The 24479-nt window shown below is 37.7% G+C and overlaps 1 protein-coding gene across 1 annotated transcript in view; it reads right to left on the bottom strand.

Moving 5' to 3' along the window:
- LOC107701099 (coxsackievirus and adenovirus receptor homolog) overlaps nucleotides 1-24479 on the bottom strand; it is a 47998-nt gene that overhangs the window by 11879 nt on the left and 11640 nt on the right. Inside the window, exon 2 of the mRNA XM_016503026.1 lies at nucleotides 6234-6403. Coding sequence (XP_016358512.1) covers nucleotides 6234-6403 — 170 coding nt within the window. The remainder of the gene's footprint in view (nucleotides 1-6233; nucleotides 6404-24479) is intronic.

Genomic DNA, 24479 nt, shown 5'->3' with positions numbered 1-24479 from the left:
AGTATATTATATTTTCCTTTTACAGCTGCAGACTGAGGAAGATCCTGAAACACACCAGCAAACCCTAAAACAGACAACAGTTTACAGATGTTTTTCAGTGGCAGCAGAACTATGACTAAACTTTTGGGTGAAACTTGTTTACTTTTTTCATACTTTTATTACTTGTGGAAAAACTTTAAACAATTTTAAATAAGTATAAAGAATGGCATTGGTTTTGTACATTTAATTTTTGTTTAATGTTATTAATAAAAAATGTTGTTCAATTAGCATGTTTTTGTGTTTTGCTTTGGTACCGAAATTGGTACCGAGAACCGTGGATTTTCACTGGTATTGGTACCGAATACTGAAATTTTGGTACCGTGACAACACTAGTGGGCAATATGGCAAAAATTTCATATCACAATTTTTTTTTTCAGGAAAATCACGATTCTATCACTATTCTTTGTCATGTTGGTTTAACCATTTTGCAAGTTGTCTGAGCAGTACAGCCAAACTAATTTCTCTATTTTAAAAACAAGGCCTCGGTAACAAAATATAAAATAAAAAAAGAAAAGCAAACATTTACGCTAAAGTGGACAAAGATAAAAATCTTTGTCATTATTTACTCTTTGTTATTAAAAAATAATAACAAAGATACACATTACAAATACACATAATATACAAATAAAACTTTATTTTTCAGGTACAGTAGGTGTATTTAGCAGTATCATTCAAGAAATGGAATGAACAAATACAAAAAAAACACTATAGACACTTCACTGTATAAATTATACATTGATTCATATTAAAGCAACTGTATTAAAGTTATTCAGTCAAGAGCAGCGAGTGACTTTTCTTTTTGTGTTTTGATGTTTTATTAACATTAAAGGGATAGTTCACACAAAAATTAAAAATCATTTAGTCACTGACTCAAAGTTGTTTAAAACCTGAATGAGTTTGTTTCTTCTGTTGAATGTAAAAGTTTTGAAGAATGTAGGTAACCAAACAGCTGCTGGTCCCCAGTGACTTCCATAGTATTTTTTTTCCTACTATCAATGTCAATCAGGACCAGCAACTGGTTACCCACATTCTTCAAAATATCTTCTTTTGTGTTCAGCACAAGAAATTAATACAGGTTTGGGACAACATAAGAGTGAGTAAATAATGACAGAACTTTAATTTTGGGGTGAACTATCCCTTTAATTACAAACGGCAGCATTTAGTCTGCTGTCGCTTTAAGAGCTGCATGCATCGTATGGCACTTTTCCACTGCATGGTACGGCACGGTAATATACAAGCACGCATCTGTTTTTCTCTCAACTGTTTACTTTCACTTTAGACATAACCAATTGTAATAGATAAACCTTGTGTTTTTTTGACCGTATTAGCGTAATCAGACGTGAAAGATAACTTAGTCCAGTAATCAGGCGCTGTTTGACAGGTTTTTTAGCGTGCGACGGAGGCGCCAGAACTGCAACTGATAGAATGTGCACTGTAACACGATACTATAATCTTTCTTCAAAAGCAGATCATGGAGACATTTTAATCATCCATGATCAAAAATCGTGATATCGCACACCCCAGGTCAATGCATCCCTGCCATTTAAAAAAATATAATAATAATAATAATAATAGTTTTATAAACTGATAGTGTAAAATAAAATTATCAGAATTGGACAATACAAGAAAGCCTTCAAAATAGTTTAATACTACTATTATGGCCATGTTTGCCATTTCAAATGCAATACCGCTTTAGAAATGATCTGAAAAGGTGTGACTATGTAGATACTAGGGCTGGGTAAAAAATAAAATAAAAGTCTCGATTTTAATCAATTCTCATTTTTCGAAACGATTCTTAAATCCTGTCTCATGTAATCGCTCAATCAGCATTTCAACTGCGGAAAGATGACAATATTACAGCTTGTAAACAATATATGTCACGTAACGTCACATTTGGGGAAAAAAAAAACATTCGGTGACCATGAACTCGTTAGTCAACTAAAATGAACTCTAGAGAGGAGCATTTTGCTAAATATATGCACCATATAACATATTCATTATAATTTTTACTGTTCTCCAATATTTAATTTATGTTTGAATAAATCCGTTTTTAAAATTTTATGACAGCCATCATTTAAATGTTTAGTTCAAAAAAAGAAATGGAGTAGAAATATAATTATGTAATTGTAATGTTAGTATCACTTTATTAGTTAATGTTAGTATTATAACTTTATTAATCTAAAAAAAATCTAAATCTATTATAAAAAAAAAGTCATTGAGTGTAATTTAAGTTTGTATACAAATCAGTTAATTTTAACCTTCAATATTATAGTAATGTAGTACCAACTGACTCTCACGTATATATTTTATAGCATTTGTTGAGAGATTTTTTTTCCTTGAGAAAATTTGAAATGTGCTGTACCTGATATATCCAAAACAATCAATATCAAATCAGAACCGAATCAAATCAAATCGCAAGCTTGTAAATCAAAATAGAATCGAATCGTGAAATTTGTGTCAATATCCAGCCCTAGTAGATACTGTAATAATAGTTGCCAAAGCAAGAGTATAACACCATGAAAAAACATTGCAAAGAACTGGGGCACAATAACAGTCAGAAATTTCTCCCAAAATACAAAAAAAAAATACGAAGTAGTCCATGTCCAACCTTCAACTTCTTATAAACCATTAAAAATGATTAAATGGGTCAAAGACAAATTTCAAGTCCTGGGGCAAAGCCTAGCAGAACAGAGGGGGAAGAGTGCAGATCTATGCCCATGAGGACGACCCAGCAAACAGCAAACTGAGCAACTGAGGGGAACAGAAATGTGAGGAGAAAGGGAGAACGATAAAAATAGAATGAAAAATTAGGTGTAGAACGACAGAAGAAATGAAGGAGCTTTGAGAAGAAAAAAATATGGAGTAGAGAGAGAGCATGTGTGAGAGAGAGGGAGATAGTAAGAAAGGTGCAAGGATACCATTGAGATCGACCACTGAGGGCTTCTGACCCAATTCTGTCCCCAGCTAAATGCATAATCTCTGGAGAGAAAGAGTATGAGGTAATCTCTGCATGTAGGGGCTGCAGCAGACAAGCACACACATATCTGGCCGCTTACTCTACCTGCAAGCCCAGTGTTAGGGCAAAAATCAGCCTTTTGTAAGGAAATGCAAGATGGTTTAATTATGGTCTATATTACAGAGATAGCATTTGTGTGGATGCAGGGGGAAAAGCAGTGCCTCTGCAGACCACAATTCATAGGGAAGCGTAAGCACTTTAACACACAAAACATCAATACATAACATCAATTAACAGCTGCCAAAACCAATAAAACTCAAATGCACATCAATGTGAGTAAAACCATAATATGACCCTTTATGTAGACCCATACACATATCCATGCAGGGAACAACTTTACAGAGCACTAAAACAACAGGGCACATTCATAAAACACCCATTGCAGTGTGCTGTGTTTCACTCTGACAGATGTGGCGCTCACAAACCAGCACCTGCTCGCTGCAGATCAAAGCAGGTAAAATGTATAATCAAAGGTCAACCTTCAAGGACGATCACACCACCAATACTTGACTTCTAAATGGATCTTAATTGGGATGCTGACTAAGTATTAGGGGTGGGACAATATATCGATATGGCGATATATCGTTGTCCTTCTCCATGTGATACGAGAATCGATATCTGGCGCCAAATATCGATATTTTAATTACTACAATAAGGCACTCTATATAGATTTCCCTGCTCCCAGCATCTAAAAATGCGTGGAAATCACGGCCGCGCCATTTCCACCTTCTTTCCAAAGCATTCTGAGCAACCATGAACCGAGTTCTCTATGAAGATGGGGAAGCAGGAGGAACCGAAGGATAAACAGATTTCCAGCCACTGTATTAGCTCTACTGCTATATATATGTTTATGGAAAATGAGAACTAAAAACTGCCCCGGAACAGCTATCAGCATGGACCATAGGCACCGATCACGTTATTATTGCTGAGCGCTTATTCAGTCCATGAGTAGCCTAACCTCTCCGCTCTGATCGCAGGTGGATTTCCCTCACTATATGAGAGAGCGCCGCCGGCGCGTCCAGTTTTATGTGAACAAAACTGGATGCTCTCCCTCTCTCTCAGATAATACAAGTGAGCGTTATGCAGTGGGCACTGACCGGCAGAAACATAAATCTGCACCTATGGAATGGACAACGAAACAAAACCTCATCAGAGCCGCATGTACTTAACATGTTAAATTTGATTTACAGAACTTCTGTGCTGTTTTCTAACAGTTTGGACTTGAATAAAGAGAGAAAACTTGCACTTAACCTTTTCACAGGCATTTTGTTTTCATAGTTAGACAGATATCGTGATGTATCATTATAGAATTGTCTAGCAATATATTGATTATCGCAGAATCGCTGTATCGTGCTATTATCATATCGTGAGCCATGTATCGTGATTCGTATCGTATCGTGAGGTACCCTGCGATTCCCACCCCTACTAAGTATTGTTGTTTAATCGTTTGGGATTCAAAGTGTGGTTTTCTGATTAAAACTGTGACCCATTTAGCGGCCAAAAATGTTGTGATTATATATCAATATGACTAGAAAATAACAACTACAACAATTATTATTATAATTATTAATACTATTAAATATAAATAAAATAAATATTACTATTGTTATATTTCACTGTAAAATAAAAAAAGAAGTCTTTAAGAAAAATAATGCAATCATTTTTAATAAAAATGTACCTGTAAAATTACAATACTAATATTTCTGGCTATCTTCATTTCTCCATTTTCAAATGTTAAATAAATTAAGCTTTTATTTTCATGGAATACCACAGGGAACTATTAAAGCTTCACTTTTGTTAACAACAGCCACTTTAGAAGCACTTCTAATTAAAAGTTTGAGAATATGATTGGCGAATATTGCATTCCCAAATGCATGTTTCAAGTGACCCAAACACAAAGACGCAAAGATTTCCTGCGAACATCTGTGACACTGAAAACACCGGATCATGAGCTGCTTGTGCTTGAACATCAAATTAAAAATCATATAGGTTCTGATTGGAGAGAATGTTGTGTGAAACACAGGTGCTGTATGTAAGTTTTTGACTCTACTAAAGCATAAAAATATCATAATATGTTTGCAGATATTTAAGAAACATGCTAAGTTAACATACTTGTTTATCTGAAAAACAGTGCTACAGTCAGTTATTCTCCTTTGAAAATGTGCGTTCCGGGCCGGAATGTCGGTCTCTGTTTTGGTTTGTGAAACCCGCCCACTGCCAGTTTACCCAATTGTACTTCGGCACCCTGGGTTGCCAGTTGGCGGTAAACACAAGAGTATTTCATTGCATTCATCGTCATGTGCGCTCGTTCCTGTTGGTGTCGTCAATCTGGCAACCTGCGTGTGCGTCAAGTCTGAGGAGAAGGGGCCGGGTGAAAAAACCCTCTCCAATATTTTGAATTTGGACTGCAATACCTAGTTCAACCACTAGTTGTCAATCCTACATACAGCACCTTTAAGGCTGGAATACACTACACAACTTTTAAAATCTGAACAGATTTTAAAACACTGGCCATCATACACTTACCGACTTTGTAAATGGTTACAGATGAAAAACTGGCCATCATACACTAAACGGCCATGGATCACACACTACCAGACTTTAATTCCGATCACAACAAACTCACGCAGAAATGTGCACCTTGTTGCTAGGAGACACATAACAAATGAAAACAATATGCGTTCTAAAATCAGCTCAAAATATCAAACATGTTTGATCTCCTCCGACTAGATGGAATCAAAGTCTGAAGCTAAAAAAAGAGTCTGTGACCATCATTCACTATGCGATTTTCTACTCAATCCGTCAACTCAAATCTGCAGAGTGGCTCTGACTTCTGGCAACTAACGTCGACTTCTCCAGACTGAAAATCGGGGCAAAAATCATGTAGTGTATTCCAGCCTTTTGGCTAGAACACTGTGTATGAGTGTGGATGTTGACGACGCTTTGCACAACAGAGGCAGTCAAACTAGTTCTGAGAGTTTGTTTTTGCTGATAACAAGAACTTGTGACAGGAAGAGAGGCAACAAAGCACAAGGGACAAAGTCAAACTAAACCTCCCAGAGGCTTTTGAATAATGCAGATATCAAATATGTTTTCACCAAGCACATAAATATACACTCTTTCACATAGACACAAACCTTATCTCATAACTTGATACACAATCACATTGTCTACTCACCACTTTCTCTTCCTTCTGGTTGTCAGAGGGCTGCAGGCTCCACTCAATGTCCAGAGGCCCAGAATCCTCAGCAGAGAGAGTAAACTGACAGTCCAGCTTCACAGTCTCTCCACTGGCTTTCTCAATGGATGTGGGGCTAGTGGAGGTGATCTGTAGTCCACAGGCAGAGCCTGAAAAGAGCAGAAACGATAATGCTTTCAAACAGTAATGAACATGCCGCATACTATTTCCAAAACTAATCATTTTAGTTAAATAATTAATAATAAATAATTACTAAATAATTTGTGCGATCAGCTTCTTTTGTAAACGTGGACGGATGTTGTTTTCACATCACTGCATGGTTTGGATCTGATATCAATACAGAAGTTATAACTCAAAGCCTGTGAAATGCAGCATCCTTGAGACAATGACCAAATTCTGTGGTCTGAGAAGATATGCTTGGTGCATAGCCTCATTAGAGCTGAAGATAAATACATCCGGGATCATCTATTCTTGGAATGAACTTAATTTAGTAAATGACTTCTAACAGAGCACACAGCAGTGGGGCTCTGTACAGCAGAGTTCAAGAATAAGTATAGACATTAGATAAACCTCAAAAAAGCATCTATCATCATCATACGCTATCATTTTCTAACAGAATCCAGACAGGCAGAGGCACAGTTTATAAGCTCCTCTTGATTGATGATACATAGTAAAAACCATTTCTTTACTGTCAGGAACAACCAGCAATATGCAAGTCATATGCATGTATATCTGTCTATCTTCAGCACTGGATTTTTACACTGGATATATGCAAGCATAATAAAAGACCAAAAGTCATTGTAACCAAGTACTGAGTACATGTGGGATGTTTCTAAACAAGTTTCAGTGAGTTGACTCCGCCCATAGACATTCATAGTGATGCACAGCTGAAACTTCAGAACAAGAAAGTCCAGTTTTTTGAAAACAATTAGAAACAGGTGGAGTGCCATTCCCGTAGAGATCAGAATATTGTAGAGGATGCCTCTGGCTACTAATCAGAGTTCAGTCCCATGAGGTTCTGCTCTTTCGTCACAATCAAGGGACTGGTTGTTGATCAGCTTTTAAATTACATTTCACACAACACAAACAGTTGAATGAAGCTGCAGGGTGTGTTGCACCGCATTATATAAGAGAGAATCGTTTAGATGTCACACTTATGACAGTGTGTGAATTTACCTTGGGTATCACTGCTGCTTTGATTTGTGGGGTCGAAGAATATTACGAATGTGTATCACACAAGGAATACTGATTCAAATGAAAAGCGGCACTGCAGTCAACAAATTAATATTGCTGGCACGGGCCATTCAAAATCCCCCCCATTAACAGTAATATATGCTCATTTACCCGTGATCAAAGTAATTCTTTAAACTAATGGATCCTTTGGTGACCATGGCTGAAGGCTGCATTTCATTTCATTTTAATTAATATAGCCAGCTCTCTAGCAGAGATCAGGGCTACGTTGAGGACATGACTTCATTCAATCACTTACGCCTATTCTCTCCATCTGGAGCCATAAATCTGGTTCTAAAACCCATAGTGCTGTGCTCCACTACCACGCTAATTGCAACTCTTCTACAATTTTTTTTAATTATTTTTACTATCAAGTGACTAAAGAACATATGCCTTTCTTACCAAAAATTACAAACCAGTCTAAACAGGCTTTGCTACAAATCAAAGCCACCCTTTACTGCCCCACCCTTTATCTCAACTATAATCATGCAAATGAAATAGTACATAACAGTTTGCGTATATGATGGACGTCAGTAATCAATACTGGCCGAGCATGAATACAGAACAAGAGAGCTGAACTGAATATAAACGAAGCATGGCTGTACACAAAAATGTGATTTTCAATTTTCGTTCAATGTGTTCAACAGAGCCAACAGATGTACAGATGCACTCATGAAACGAAAATCACACATACTAAACAAGACACCAAAAATGACCAGGTAATGGTCTTTTTATAGTACCTTAGAGCATCTGCAGTGGCATTTCACAAATGTTTCTTTCAAATTTGTTATTGAATGGGCCTTATTTCCAGTGTGCTACTAGAATATCTCAACTGGGTAAAAGAGTGAATGAAACCAAAACATTTAAAATGCAAATTGAAGGTTTGCTAACATCAATATCCTCATATCCAACTAAACTAATTACACATGCCACAATTCATTTTTCATTATCACATGATTGGGCACCATTTTGACGGGCACATCATAGCAACCTATCAATAAACCACCACAGATGAGTGTTGAAGTCGCCAAAGACTAAAAGTGGACTGCCATCCTCTGGGAATGAGGACAGCAGCCCATCCAACTCTTCTAGGAAGGTAAATTATTGTAAAAATGATTTCATATTAGAATTACACTGACATTTAAACACATGTAAGCATCTGAGGCCAATTTAAAGCAGGAAAAACTGCTCCCATTTCAAAATTCAAGACATGCTAAACTGCAGAGCTTACGTAATCACGTAAAACGGAAAATACACAGTACATGTCTGCATTCAAATATCTGAAGATTAAGGAAACAAGAGGAGATATTAATCAAGAAAAGACTTAGGATCTGCTGCCTTGGTAAAAACATGTGTAAGGCCACGTTCACACAGCAGCAGAATACGGTTGTCAGTCCTGTTTTTGAGTCCTTAATATGGTTACGTTCACACACAGTTCAGTTATTTACGGGCTTGACAACCACATTCTGTAACCGAACTCATACCCGTAAATTTTCAGGACTCATAACCGCAGTCTCGGAACACATGTGTTTTGTGTGAACGGAACAGGACTGAACAACTAGTTGTCTCTGTAGAAGATTTTTATTAATCCAAATAGGAATTAATCAAGTATAATCATTATGAATATAGCCATTTAAATATCCAGTTATACTTCCATTATAATCCCATATGCCTGTGTGTAGAAACAGGCCTACGTGGCAGAATGTACAGACCTCAGATGAGAAACATCTGGGAAACATAAGTGGGGGCTTTCTTTCTTTACCATAACAAGACTCAGGGGGGGCTTCTCTCTAGGGAGAATTGTATGCACAAAGGAACCATTCTATGTATGGAAAACGGGTCTTTCGTTAAATCTTCATTAACCAACAGCAGCTTTTAAATTTGGGTGAAGTGCGGAGCATTTGAATTAGGGCTGCACGATAAAGCGCATGCGATATTTAATGTGCATCTTGTCAGTAAAGCCGGTCCTTTAATCAGCGGTAAATCTCCATCACCTGCGGGCTTTCACATGGAGCAGCATTAACTACACAGAGCCGTTGTTCACTGACAAGCTGCGCAAAACCACGATCATATTTTGCGCATGTTTTGTGCAGCTTGTCAGTGAACAACGGCTCTGTGTAGTTAATGCTGCTCCATGTGAAAGCCCGCAGGTGATGGAGATTTACCGCTGATTAAAGGACCGGCTTTACTGACAAGATGCACATTAAATATCGCATGCGCTTTATCGTGCAGCCCTAATTCAAATGCTCCGCACTTCACCCAAATTTAAAAGCTGCTGTTGGTTAATGAAGATTTAACGAAAGAACCTGCGGCTCAATTGGACTCTTGTTGTGTCAGAAAGTGATAAGACTTTCAGTTTTATGGACATCGCCATCTTTGATTTTACTTTGGTCACTGTCGCTATGGTTACTGGTAAGGAATACGGCTTGACTCCCATTGCACGTTCATACAGACAGTATTCTAAACACAACTGTAAGCTGCTGTGTGAACGGGACATTTCGAGACTCACACCTGTAAAGAAAATGCGGTTGTCAATCCCGAAAACTGACAGTGTGAACGTAGCCTAATACTACTCTACATAAACAACAGACATGTTGCTGGAATCTCATGGAACCTCAACAGTGCCATACTGAAGTTTGAAGTTCAAAATACACTTCTAGTCACATGACCAGGTGCTGCCCAACACTAGAGCTAATCTCAAGTGAAACGGATGCTGACCATGTGGGTCTGAAATAAGGGGGACCTAACTTCTAAGAATATCCATCTCTGCCTTGCTGTTCTTGACCTCCACCAGTTGAGCATGACACAACAAATCCATGAGGTTTAAAAGAAAGCAATTTGACCTACTAGAATGAGGCCACAAGACCACCACAACACTCTCTTTTCTCAGTCCCCCATTTATCTCCCGCTCTCATTCCCATCCTAACTCTCCTTCTCATGTCCCGTGAGCCCCAGCCCTGCTGATTGTAGACCCCCTTTGTGTGCTCACAATAGGTAAAGAATCCTGTCTCCTGGCAACGTTGGGGATAAACGAAAAGGGGGAAGGTAATGCAGATAAAGAGTGAGAAATACAAACAAAACCAAAAAAAGTGGGGGAGGCTGAGTGAGAGGAGAGTAATGTCTTGGTGTGGACAGAAAGAGAGTGAATGTAAACAAAAGACTAACAGCAATGGGATTTACAATCAGCTTTAAATTGCAGAACACAATTACAATCAGTTGCAGATCAGAAAAACCCATTTACTGTGTCCCAATTTGCCTACTTATACTATGCCCTAAAAGTAGGTACTCTTTTTCTGAAGTAGTAGTACATACTTTTGAGTATGTAGCAGAATAGTAGGCAAGCTTTGGGACATACTACTTCGTCATAACTGCGTCTTTAACGGATGCTCTGTTGCTTAGTTACGTACATCCTGTCACTATTTAAACTGCACTGTCAATCATCTTGTCAAAGTTAACATTATCCATATTTTGTTTAATTTCCTACCGTATTCTAGAGAAATGAAGAGGCATGTTGATCTGCCAGTCGCGGGTCTACCATGCTGAGAACATGCTGCAAAAAATCGCGCGAATATGAACGTGGTTTTGCGCAACTCGTCAGTGAACAACGGCTCTGTGTAGTTAATGCTGCTCAATGTGAAAGCCCGCAGGTGATGGAGATTTACCGCTGATTACAGAACTGGCTTTACTGACAAGATGCGAGTTAAATATCGCATGCGATTTATCGTGCAGCCCTATTTGGGACATAGGCCTACTAATTCTAATTTCGAATACGATTTAGGATGGATATAGTATGTGAACTGGGACACAGCAATTATGTCAAAGTTAAAAAAAACAAAACAAAAAAAACGTCCTGGGTCCACAACCTTAATAAGCAGCAACAAACAAGACTAGAATAACACAAACGGGAAATGATGAATAGAAGGTTTAAGGATCTTTATGCAGAAATGTTTACACCAATGCCCCCCTGACGTTGCATGATAACAAGTTTAGCTTGTTTTCTAGGAGCAGTTTGACCTATGAAAACAGTAAAGCAATACTAACAGTCAAATGATGACATGCACACTCATTGCCATTATAGTTTTTCAGATTTCCCTAATAGTTCAGCCTTAAAAAAAAAAAAAAAAGCATAAAAACTTTATCTTTTTAAAATAAAATAAGTTTAAAATAAACTTATTTTTCTGCACACATGTACTCACCTACAAAATCACTTCAATGATTCTAGAATGATTAATTCCAAATAGAGGTATTCAAATCATCTTGTCAAAATGTTTTTCATATCACAATATGTATTGCAGAAAAAAAATATTGAAATGTTTTTTCCAATATCATACTGGCCTAATAAAAACACACTATGTGTGCAGGCATGTCTGAATGTTTAAAAAGGTAAGGAAAAAAAGCACAGTGAACGTGCATGCGTCAATAGGATTGATGGTAAGTGAAGGACAATTATCAATTATAAAACAGTGATAAAATCATGTGTATGTCACATTTCCATTTCCCAAAGTCAATTCAGCGATATCTGAGTCACACTCAGGAAAGGAAAGTTCACTCCCGTATATATGACATGTAACAGGAGGAAGATTTGGAAGGATCTTTCCACAGATTCGATCCCTCTGGTGTACGGACAAAAAAAAACAGTTAATGCATTTCAAAAGCTAACAAGATTGTTCTGCATATCACCATGTGAAGCTGTTGTGCATGCAGTACAGCAGAGCTTGAATTGTAATTAGGTTGTCATTCGAGGATGGCTGGAGTACACTGTTAAATTGCAAACAGAGCGCTCGCTCTCTCACTCACATAAACTCTCATTTCAGAAGCAGCAGTGGAGTAGGAGTTATTTTGTATCTTCCTACAGCCAAACATATGGATAGAGTCAAAGTTTTGACTTTTACAGTAAAACAACAAAAATTATGAGAAAGTGGTTTAAGCGCAAAGAAACAGAATTTTTGACTTTTTAAATCAGGCCCCCTCTGACTCTCTCTCTCACGTCCTCAAGGAACGGGAGGCAGTTTATTTATCATCTTATAAGGTGACTGAGCCAATGGGCCATTACTCTCATTTCTCTTAGCATCTGCTTATCATCAACTCCCTCCTCCACTCCTTTCTCTGCCCTTCAGACAAGTGACCTTTCCTCTCCTCTCTCCTCTGCTCTGCTCTCTAACCCTGAGACAGACGTAGTAATGAATGCAGAACCATTTACATTTTTCCCTGCCCAACCTCAGGTCATTCCCACACCTCCCTCCCCCACCACAAATAATGCAACACTTTCCCATAGTTGGAATCCCCTTTGTATATGGCTAAGACACAGACTCCTACACCTCACACTGGAAATACATGATTTGGCTTTCTGCTGTATAGGGATTCAAACTGCATTTTCCTGTGTGCCAGAGTTAGTTAAAGAAGTTAAAGACAAATTAGAAAGCTATGGTGTTCACGTGACAGAACAATAGCTTTTCACCACTACTGCAAAAGAGCTTCACACATTACAAACGAAAAAGATGTGCACACAATATGCAAAGCTTGAATAACACTATGGCACAATCATCAGAATAAAGTGCCACGTAATCTTAGTGGGACTGATTTTTGCAGCCCATAATGACTTACATTCTGTCTTTTAAATGCTTTGAATTATTATTAAATTATTAATTGTCAATTTTTTTGGGGGATCAGAATAACAGATTTTGGTTGGCTAATAACCCCCATTTTTTTTGCAGAAACAAGACCAAAAGCTGCCACAAATACTATGGCAACTGGTTGATTTTGCATTAATTCCTGCACATTTTTGAAGAATATGCACAAACTTGCACAGGGTGAGGGAAGTGTAGAATTTAGTGAATGACAGGCATTCCAGTTCTGCTGAGCTTTTATGCGGGCGCAAATTCCGTGTGAGCTTAGTCACAACACATTCCAAGTAACTCACCATTAACTGGAAAAAAATTTACATGAGTAGAACAAACAAAATCACAAGATTAGAATTTTTAGTAAAGTTTAGTAAAGAGAAAAGCAAGCAAGTTATACATGTCTGGAATGAGCTAAGGGGGAGTAAATAATGACAGAATTTAAATTTTTGGATGAACTATCCTTTTAAGATAATGATCATGGTCACAAACACAACCGGAAATCAAGCAAGTGTACTAGCAGGAACAAACCCTTTATAATTCATGTAAACACAAGAGGATCATGTGCCTGGTCAGTGCTTGCTGAGAGGCCAGTCCAGGAGACAGACCCCGGGTGAAGGGACAGACTGCTGATTCCATAAATCTCTCCTGTCTACAGGGAACTACACTAATCTAGACACATGTATATTTCCACGCAGTCTGTCTCTCTCTTTCAATCAGTGTCAAATAAACTCTCTTCGTTTCTAATACACAACTTGAGCGATCAAACGACACACCAAATCTGAACTAAATCCACTGGTTCACTGACCTCTTCCATCTGCATTACATCAAAACCATTTCCACAACAACTAAACAAATCACAAAGCAGCTTAAAGGGGTGGTTCACTGGGATTTTTCTAGGCTTGATTGTGTTTATGGGGTGCAGTCTAACATGTGTTAATGCTTAGTTTTTTAAAAAACGTATTATTTTTCACATAATTTACCTTTATTCCACACCTCTCTGTCCCTTCTCTGAGAAACAAGCTGATCATTTCCTTCTTTTATGAAGCCCCTCCCTCAGAAATAAGCAATGGGCTCTGATTGGTTAGCTAGCCCAGTGTGTTGTGATTGGCTAAACCGCCTCTAGTGCGCATCTAAACGTCCCGCCCCTCACCTCAGCGGCATGTGCTCCGGTTGTATTGTAAACAACTGCATGTTAATATCGCTTATCAGTTTGAGCCCAATTGAGAAGCAGAGGATATTATTGAAGAGGATCGTGCAGAACCTGTGCAAGCATGGCTTTTAATGGTAGGCCTATGTTTTTTGTTTATTGTTGTCTCATACTTTTAGATATGCTGTTATTTGTAAATGCTACTGCTTATGTTAGCTTTTAATATACAGTTTTATCCTGATTAAAGCTTTAATACAGTACGGCAACTGCACGTACGTCCATGTTTAACGCTTCTCATAGCTATGTGAAAATAGGTGTAAAATTGTAACAGTTCATTGTTGGAGCTGAGCAACAGCAACATTAGACACTAACTAACATTAAAAAAGTGAAATCGCAATGAACCACCCCTTTAAAAAAATGAACACTGCTCCATCTCTGAAACATTTTCTGCTGCACTTCTGTCTTTTTTACGACAAGCAGCAAATTTGGGTGAATAAATTGTAAAACTGTAATACAAAAAGTAAACAACACTGAAGTTTCAGGAAGAAAATGTGGGTGGTATCAATGTGAACAATGTTATTTGAGCAACTGTGAAGCCTGGTATAAAGCTAGCAGTATAAATGAGACAGGAGGGAAAAATACTAAATGAAGATGTAAAATGATAAATGTGGCCCGATTTGTGGCTTGTCGCCGAACTCAAATCGTAAATATCAAACATGTTTGATATTTACGACTCTTGACTGGGCTGCCTCTGACGTGATACCCGCGATAGCCAATGAGAGCGAGCGAGCGTCACCTACCGGATGTTGCGTGCTTCTATAGCTGAAACTTGGCAGCCACAAATATGCCATGAAAGCAGAGAACATCACCCATATTCTTTTCTATACTTTGTTTTTCACTGTACAACAGAACGTGTGCGGGGAGAGCCAGCTGACAACATCTATTGTCCTCTATTTGTTTTTCTTCTCAAGTCACGTTTGATCTCGCGAGTGTCCGTGAGATCTCGTGTCACTGTGAAATCGTTCCTTCCTACAAACATCAAGTGTGTGGTCTCGTGGTCTGGTCTAATCATCTAGTGTGCACATTCAGAGGATTATAAGGCTAAAAATCGGTTGAACTGTCTTCCTGTCTGTGGTCTCCCATGGTTTTAAAATCTTTTAAGATTTGAAAATCGTCTAGTGTGCAGCCAGCTTAAGGGGAGAGAAGTTGAAAGTGGATACATCTCATTTTTTTGTACTTCTAATCTGACAAAACCTGACTACTAACTATCTTTGATCAGTAACTCAGATGATGTTCACAAAGCAGAACAGAGAGAGGCCGACACTACACATATAAAACCTTGAGCACACGTTAAATTAACTGTTTAATTGAGAGCTACAACACTAATCAAATGTAAAACCGGCACACATAATCCCACACTCACATGTACACACAACGGCTTGAAGTTCTCACGCATGTCTTTAATGATTTTGGAGGGGCCGAGAGAGCAGAGGGCTCAGACTGACAGAGCGTGAATATCATTCTAGAACATTCTCTCCTGAACTGCAGTGCTCAATTAAGGATTAAAGCCCCCAACTCGTTTGGCAATGATGAGGCCTCTTCCCAGAGTTATTAGCAATGGCTGCTTATGAAAGAGAGGGCTGGCCTAAAACCGTCATTGCGGCTGACTTCTCTACAGCTTAATGTATAGAACACCGGTCAAATTTTGACCACAGCAAGAATTCCACAAGAGTATGTAGGAGACAGAAAAACAGAGTGCTGTTTCAAAGCAAAATACGGCACACCAATTTATTCTGACAACGCGAGTTCACAAATCCCTTGTGTAGTTACCTTGTCACCATTCCCGGAAATCCTAGAAAGTTTTGTTTCCTAGAAAGGCTATAGGCATATCCCAGCACTGATTATATCTCAAACGCAACTACTCAGAAACAAAACTATTAAATGAACATCCATCTGTATGTGCGGTTTAATTAAACAAAATAAGCCAAATTTGAACTGTTCAATGAAATTAACCAAGTATGCACACTGAATACAGACAGACACCGCAATTACTGAATAACTAATTGACAGCTTCAACAATATGCATATACACAGCTTCCTCATAGCCTGAAATACAGACTACTGGACTGTAATATTAACAAAATGCAGATAAGCCAGCAGACACACTCACAGACATACAAGTATTGTTTAATAATATTTGACTAAAATCCTCCCTGATGTATGGGAGAGGTATCGCTCATACCTCTCAGGTCACCGTACGGGTCAGTCGGCTGCAATGTGATCAGCAGGAAAAACATTAAACCACTTTCTGTGAAATCTGACTGAAAATATGTTGTAGTAGTTTTAATTTCTAAGCGACTAAATTTAATTCAACATCACTTTATTCAGAATTCTAACCAATCTTCTTTTCAATTTATCATTTTCTATAAAAAATGTTTTTAATTTTAATAAACGATCAAAGCTTCCACAAAAATATTAAGCAGCACAACTGTTTTCAACACTGATAATAATAATAAGAAGAAAGGTTTCTTAAGCAGCAAATCAGCATATGCTTTCTGAAGAATCATGCGACACTGAAGAATGGAATAATGGCTGCTGAAAATTCAGGCAAAATTTGTTCGAATATTTCACAATATTACTGTTTGTATTGTATTTCTGATCAAATAAATGCACTGGTGAGCATAAGAGACTTCTGTCTTCAGTCAAAAATATGTAACAACTACAATCGTAGCTCATTCCTAGTTCAGGCCGCATGTGGTAGGGTCATGAGGTAGGGCAGACTGAGACAGATGATGAGTCTGTCTTATGTGCAGCACTATATATAGTTTCTCCTGTAGAACCAGCCGGTAGTCCTCAGGACACAGGCAACTAGTTCACACACTCGCCCAAAACATTTAACAAGACTTAGTAGGAAAAGAGTTTAGTTTAGTATTAAAACTGTGGGTGTTTTTCAGACACCCCCAGGCTGCAACTGTGTTTTATTTATCTACAGAATATTGTATTTCCAATAATGGATCCACTGGGAGCTTGACAAACTGTGAATTTGATAAACTGTGTGCCTGTGTAAATCAATAGCACTTGACAATAGATAAGTGACATTGTCTGTATGGGCACAATGCCTTTACCAGCACTACACTGAATCTGACAGATCTCCACGTTCTAGAATTCATACCAAGTTTGTATGAATACCAAATTCATACAAAACACAGGCTTCAGCTGTTCCTGGTGTTCTTTATGAAAGAGACAGCAGGACAGTAAAGATAGGACTTTAGTCAGGTGAGAGCACTATCAGATCACACCCAGCCCTGCTGATAACACACACCATGTCGACTCCACACAGGACAATCTGTATGGACCTCATCTCTGTAGTGAACAGTCTCAATATGATGAGAGTGATCTCAAGCATTACACACCAGCAAGAAAAACAAACCAGCAGATGTGTTGAGCGCACCTCCGTTTGCTTTGCTCCCTCAGGCTCAGAAAGAGGAAGAGAGAAAGAGACTCTGAATGTCAAACATTAAACCAGCTGCCATTTCCACACAGAAAATATTTAATGATCAATCCACAAAATTGTTTACAGAATCGTTTACCTGGTGATAAAAAAAAAAAAAATAGAAAGGAAGATGGACACTCTTTGGGTTGTTTCAATTATAAAAATCACCCAATGTCAGGAAAATTAGAGGAGTGGAGCATCTGGACTGTAGAGATAAATAGTGTAAGACTGCACTAACAGTGCCACTACATGTGTATGAGTGTATGAATGTGATATAGCAGCAAGTAAGGTCTGCTTTAAAAAGCACTGAATTTGCATCACACAAGCCTGCTGTAGGGCACAGCACATTGTGTGGAACCATACACACATTCATAATGCAATGCGTGTTTCTCTCAACATCCAACAGGCAATGGGCCAGTGAAGTTGCAAATGAATCATGGTGCATGAAGTTCACTTTGCCTTTGCTTTGAATTAAAAGGTTTCTCTTACCCAATCAAAGAGTAAGTAACATTACATAGGGGGAAATTCCAGGGATTTATGTGTGCCTGTTTTTCTTTTACCATTTCCCAGTTGTTTGTTAACAGCTTGCCATCCTCCATCACACCTCCTTTAATTGTATCATTAATTAAATGCAGTACCATTCCAGGCAGTCACTACATGCCTGCACTATAACGTCTCTAAGCTCTAAGACGTCTCTAAGCTCTTGTGGGTAAGCATAATTTCCAAATACATAAACAACCTTCAGATCTAACATACTCATTGTGATCCATATTGTTTTAATGCTTCGTAAAAGAAAAATAAATCTATTTTGTTGTTACATAAAAACACTGCATTTGATTTTGTTGATGTTTGGAGGGCAATATGAGGACAATGTAGCGATGGAAGCCTTCTGGGAAGATTCTGGCTCACATCAGTACTGGCTCACACCTAGACATGCTTATTTAACAAAACCACATTCACCAGACCAGAAAACACACATATGACCTTTTCACAGGCACATTTTATACACTAAAAATTCTAAAAAAAATAGTGTACACTCTTTAGAAAACTTGAAACATTTCTATGAAATTAAACCTGCAGGCCTGAAAATTTCAGAACATTAATTCATCAAATAAAAGTCACTGAATGTAGAAATATACCTGGAAAAGCAACTTGCTTCTCAACCTCAACTACCCAAGTACTTTGAAAGCCAATAAGCCCACACAACATGCATGCCCATTTGTACTCACACACAATGAAACAAACACACTAGAAGCTTCTCGGCCTTGCATCTAAAGAGGTTAAGTCAAAAGTGGTCAAACAGACAGACAGCTGTCTCTCAGCTTAAAGATCAGTCAGGGTCAGACAGGCAGTAATCCCAATGAAAGTGTCTGATCTCAGCTAACAGGCTTTCACTCTCAGCAAGGAACCTCAATCAAAGAATCAGAGAGAGCTTGTGTTCAGAGCCAAAACACCAAAGTGGTCATATACCAACTTCTTATTTGACCAAGGCTAAAATAAAAACCTAAAATACATCAAATGATGAAAAACAGTTTTTATACTCAAATCTCAATTAACATGGAACCTTTTTAAAACACAATAGGTAGGATATGTGTGACAGAAACGGACCCATTATTAATCTTCATTTAAATCATCCTGCAAAACATATTGAAAAAACAAGTGAAGCAGAACGACAGCATGTCTTTGCAAAAATTACATGTCAGAACACTATACGGTGACAAGCAAATCTGATGAATGAAAATTTACATAAATCAAACCTGACATTTCATTTGAAATATTCAACACTGTAGCCAAGCGCCCTAAAAAAGCAGTTATTTTATTTTGCAGGCCTGGAAAGCTTGAGTCTTCAGCTTGGGTGGATTTTGGAGGCAAAAAAGCACACATGAGGCTGTTTCTATGATGCTGAAGGAATTCATATTCTCACCAGTAAAGAAAGTGGGACAGATGTGTAAGGCTAGAATACGCTCAGAAGACAAACTAAAATATTCTGAGGGAAGCTTTGTTTATTCAGGATGCACAAGAGGAAAAATTATCTTTAACCTCCTAAACCAATAAACAGTTAAACTTAAGATTTCCAATGTGCCAGGAGGCTCTAGAGAATCTCCTTTCATGCTAAGGTAAATGTCAAATCATTGTAAACACTCTAAAGAATGAAGTGAAATGTCAAAGTTCTGATTTTAAAAAGGGGGAACGTATCTCTGTGGATGAACAAAGGACATTTCAAAAATGTGTTTGTATTTGTGTCAGATGAGAGCACATCAGAGAAGAACAGTAAATCTGAGGATTACAGAACACCTAGCGCTGCCTAAATGCATCACTTTATACAGAATGAAAAGGGAGGGGAAAAGAGAGAGAAAAAGAGAGAGAGTGCACTAAAAGTACTGAGATAGCAAAAAAACAAAACAAAAAAAAACTATTCCTTCTGATACTAGAACACAGGATGGAAAGGGATGAGAGAACGACACTGAGAAATGATGGCCTTGTGACGTGGCCATGAATTAAACATGAATCCATTAAGACACTTAACAGCTGGCTGCCATAAAGCATTTTTTCAGAGGAACATCTACAGTAGCAGAAATCATACACAGCAGCTTTATACTGGCATCACACTGACTTGTAGATTCAAAAGGCTTAAAACAGGCAAACCTGAGATGCAGATTTCAGCATAAAGGATTTAAAAACTAGGTTAAACTTCATAACTACCACTGCATGGGTAAAATATTTTACTATCACAACAGAACAAACTCCTCTTCAATCGTTACTGTTTGCCATGTACCATAAAAACACAGCTTATTATATCAAGAAGCAGTCTCCAGGGAAACAATGTGTTTTGCAGTCAATTACAGACATTTTTTTCCTCTGCATCTCATATCTCTGTCTCTTTCATTAAAGCTCTCTTTAAATGTTCACTGGCTTTGAGCAAAATGCTGTTGCATATACAGCCCTTACGGACAGTCAAGCACATGCACTGAAAATAAATGCATCAATATTTGCATAGCTGCTATTTTCTCCTTATGTTCTAACTTTTAAAGTTAGCAATATTTTCCAGAATGTGTCCAAAAACATTTCTTAATTGATCTTTATTCTTAAAATTGTTCTAAAGACAAAACTTCAGTATTTGAATTCCTGAAAAGAATGTTTGTAGAAATCATTGTAAATTAGGGCTAGGTATCGTTCAAAATTTTTTTGATACCGATACCTTGACTTCAATACCGGTTCCTCAATGATACTTTTTCCGATACTAATTTTATGAAATTCGTTTTAGCAAGATTACATAACCTAAAAAAAACTTTTTTCAGCTTGTTGATGTTTTTACAGACTCAAAGACTCATCTCCTGAGCCACTGCACAAAGGAACAAAATGTAACCAACACAATAAATCAGTGCAAATAGTTTTAATAAAGCTCAAATAGTTTTCAGTTTCCACATCTTTTAGGCTATATTTACACTAGTGTGTTTTCATTTTAAAACGCATAGCTCAGACAGAGTCATCATTTCTATTCATTTTCCACTGATTTACACGATCTGATGAGCATTAGCTGCTTCCAGCATCGTCTCAATATGTTTTCTCTTCCGCAATCGCGGTTCTGACTCAGAGGAAGCGCATTCGCTGCTCATGTCAATCATATTATATGTTCATAGCCCGCCCTGTCTCTGATGACAAACAACCATTACACTTCCGCGTACAGTTTTGTACAGGAGAAACCAAGGAAAACATTTCTATGGATGAAACATGAAGCTAATAAACACACAATTACGACAGTATATGATTTGTATGTGATTTTTATGAGATTCTGCCTATTTTCATAACAATACAGGGTGTTAACATGATAAATGCTAAGCAGGTGTAGCGATTAGCTTGATATAAAAGGCTACAAATAGCACATTTAAGCAACATTATATGACCAAAACCCACATTAGATCGCAAGTTATTACAAACACTCGATGGTGGTTTACATGAGTTTTGAGTAAAAGCGTAGCATAAATCTTATAAATTGTCTTATGTAGCATGATGCTACAGTGTGCATGAATGGTCACGTAACATGCGTTTTTAGTCATTTAGTGTGGATGGAGATCTTTTCTGAAACGTAGTGGAAATGCCAGTATGAATGAGGATCGTAAAACGGTGTTTTAAATTGAAAATGCACTAGTGTAAACATAGCCTTACATCTATGGTGGTTGGGATGCTTACACACTACAGCCTCACGTGTGAGCCACATCTCTGGGTGTAACCGGCGTGAACTAGCATTTTTCCTTGATGCCTCACCAGAGTCAATCACCAGCACTTGATTTAGGCTTGCTGCATGCTTATTGGCTCACTGACATGACGAGATTAACCCATTAGGTATCGAAATTTGGTACCGAACGACTAGACATTTTCCGATACTCGATGGTAGAGGCAATTCGGTCGGTGCCTAAAAAGTATAGAACTCGATACCCAGCCCTATTGTACATAACGTCTTAGTTACAGTTAGTACTTACATTTTTTTTTGTACTTAAAAGAAACAAAGAAAGATGGTGCGTTGCCCCTGTCAGTCATCCGATCACAATTGGTCATCCGAGGCACATTACACCTTAAACCTTATTTTATAACATGTAGGGCTGAAACGATTCCTCGAATACCTCGAGTAACTCGAATACAAAAAATCATAGAGGCAAATTATTTGCCTCGAGGCTTCGTTTAGTCCATTTACTGTAACTACACACGGAACACCGTGTTTCCCCATGGACCATTATTACTGACGCACAACCCGATAAACGCTGGACCACAGACTGTAAAAAAAGCACTGGACATATTTAAGATTGTAAATAAATATGGTGGCTAGTTATGATGTCCCTACGTTTGCTATGTTTTGTAAAAGACTAAGCGCCATTGTGCATAAAAACACCACAGAAAGAAAGAGTGCCAGTTTTCACCTCTAAAATCAGCACGATTACAAATATGATTTTATTCAACAGTTCACTAAACAAGAAGGTAATTTTAAGAGACTTACGTTTTAGACACTATATTGCCTGATTTTGCCAACAAAAAAAAAATAAAAATCCAAACACAGCCACAGCGCTGTTTTGCGTCTCTGAGCAACATGACGGCATTTCGTTCCTGAACGAATTAACCGTTTAAATGATTCGGTTCAATCGCAATGACTCACTTCTTAACAGTGACTTGCTGCCACCTACTGGCGGTTTTAATTTGACATTTAAAGTATCTTTTCGTTTTTTTAAATAATTTTAAATATCATATCAGTATTCAATGTTTTATTTTTAAAATAACAAAATATTATTTATGCATGTGTAACTGCAGGTTAAATGCATTCATGTCCCTCTGTGTGGGAAATTCATCCCATGCAGCTTTTGTGTTTCCTCTGCATTGCATAGATGAATTTTGATACTGATATCATTTGTTTGGTAACAGCCCAAATGTCTTTTATTCTAATTGACTGATTAAATGTAAGAATTTAATTCAAAAGATGATGCACATGTTTAAAAATTGTGTATGGTCTCTTGTTCTTGTTCCAAGTTACCTTCCTATGCACTGATTTTTGCCTCTCACAAAAGCTTCGTTTTAGTTTGTACTGTTTACCTTTTTTAAAGTAATGTGAAATTGATTTGTTTTTTATTTATTTTATTTATTTATTTATATTTTTATTTTTTTTTATTTTATTGATATATTTGTATTTGCATTTTGAATGTAATTTGGCAATTAAATGCATTAAATGGGTTTAGTTTTCACGGTTATTAATGTATGCAATTTCAGCAATAAAATCTGTTGTTTATTTTAAGAGATCTATCTTATTATCTCTTGTATTATTTTAAGAGATCCATCTTATTATCTCTTGTATATTTAGTATTGCTCTTTAATAAAGAAAAATGACTTCTTATCCGATTACTCGATTAATTGATGGAATAATCTATAGAATACTCGATTACTAAAATAATCGATAGCTACAGCCCTAATAACATGCATTTTATTTAGACCCCCCTCCAGGGCTTGAATTTCGGCGCGGGATTGCAGAGATTGCGCATAATTCTACTGATTCCCGCAGTTTCCGTGCTTGTAATGCGGGAAATTCCAACAAATATTTCAACGTGAAAGACGCTCGCGACAGATGACGGAATGTATCATTTGCACGTGCTTTTGAGTCTTACAATTTTAAACATTCAAGTGCTCAATTCAGTACTTGCGCGCCCTATGACTGTGAGACCCTTTCTGTGAGCCGCCTCACACCCAAAGCGCGCGCACAGAGACGTATCTGAGAGCGCATGCCTTATTGCGCGTAAACGGCCAAATACATACAAAAATATGTCAAAGTGCCCATCTTGATTAGTATTCATGTAAATAGTCGATTTATACTAAACACTGTCGACACGAGTTACAAAAACAGTCGGTTATGTCTGTGAAGGTAAACTGCTGGGAAATAAATTGCATGTTTATTTTAGATCTAAACAGTGTTCTGTGCTCGTCTGTGCAGACAAAGGCAGAATAGTTAGTATGTTTTGCTCAAAAGCTTTCGCCATGGCATTAGAGCTGGTACACCGCTGTCGCTTGTGAAAACACAATAACGGCGCTGTGGGTGTAAACTTGCAAATTAAGGGGCGGTAATATTATAATGAGATCCCTTTGCAACGTCACCAAGGGAGCGAAAAAAGACGCGCTCGTTTTCTCAGAAGCTTGCAGAAAAAGGCTTACCAAAACAAAGTTACTGGGTTAATCTTTTTCACGTTTCCTTGGTTGGT

This window comes from Sinocyclocheilus anshuiensis, unplaced genomic scaffold (assembly GCF_001515605.1).
Source record: "Sinocyclocheilus anshuiensis isolate Anshui unplaced genomic scaffold, SAMN03320099.WGS_v1.1 scaffold907, whole genome shotgun sequence".
In the NCBI taxonomy this organism is placed as follows: Eukaryota; Metazoa; Chordata; class Actinopteri; order Cypriniformes; family Cyprinidae; genus Sinocyclocheilus; species Sinocyclocheilus anshuiensis.
Note: the sequence above shows the minus strand (reverse complement) of the source record. Positions and strands in the feature narration are given on the sequence as shown.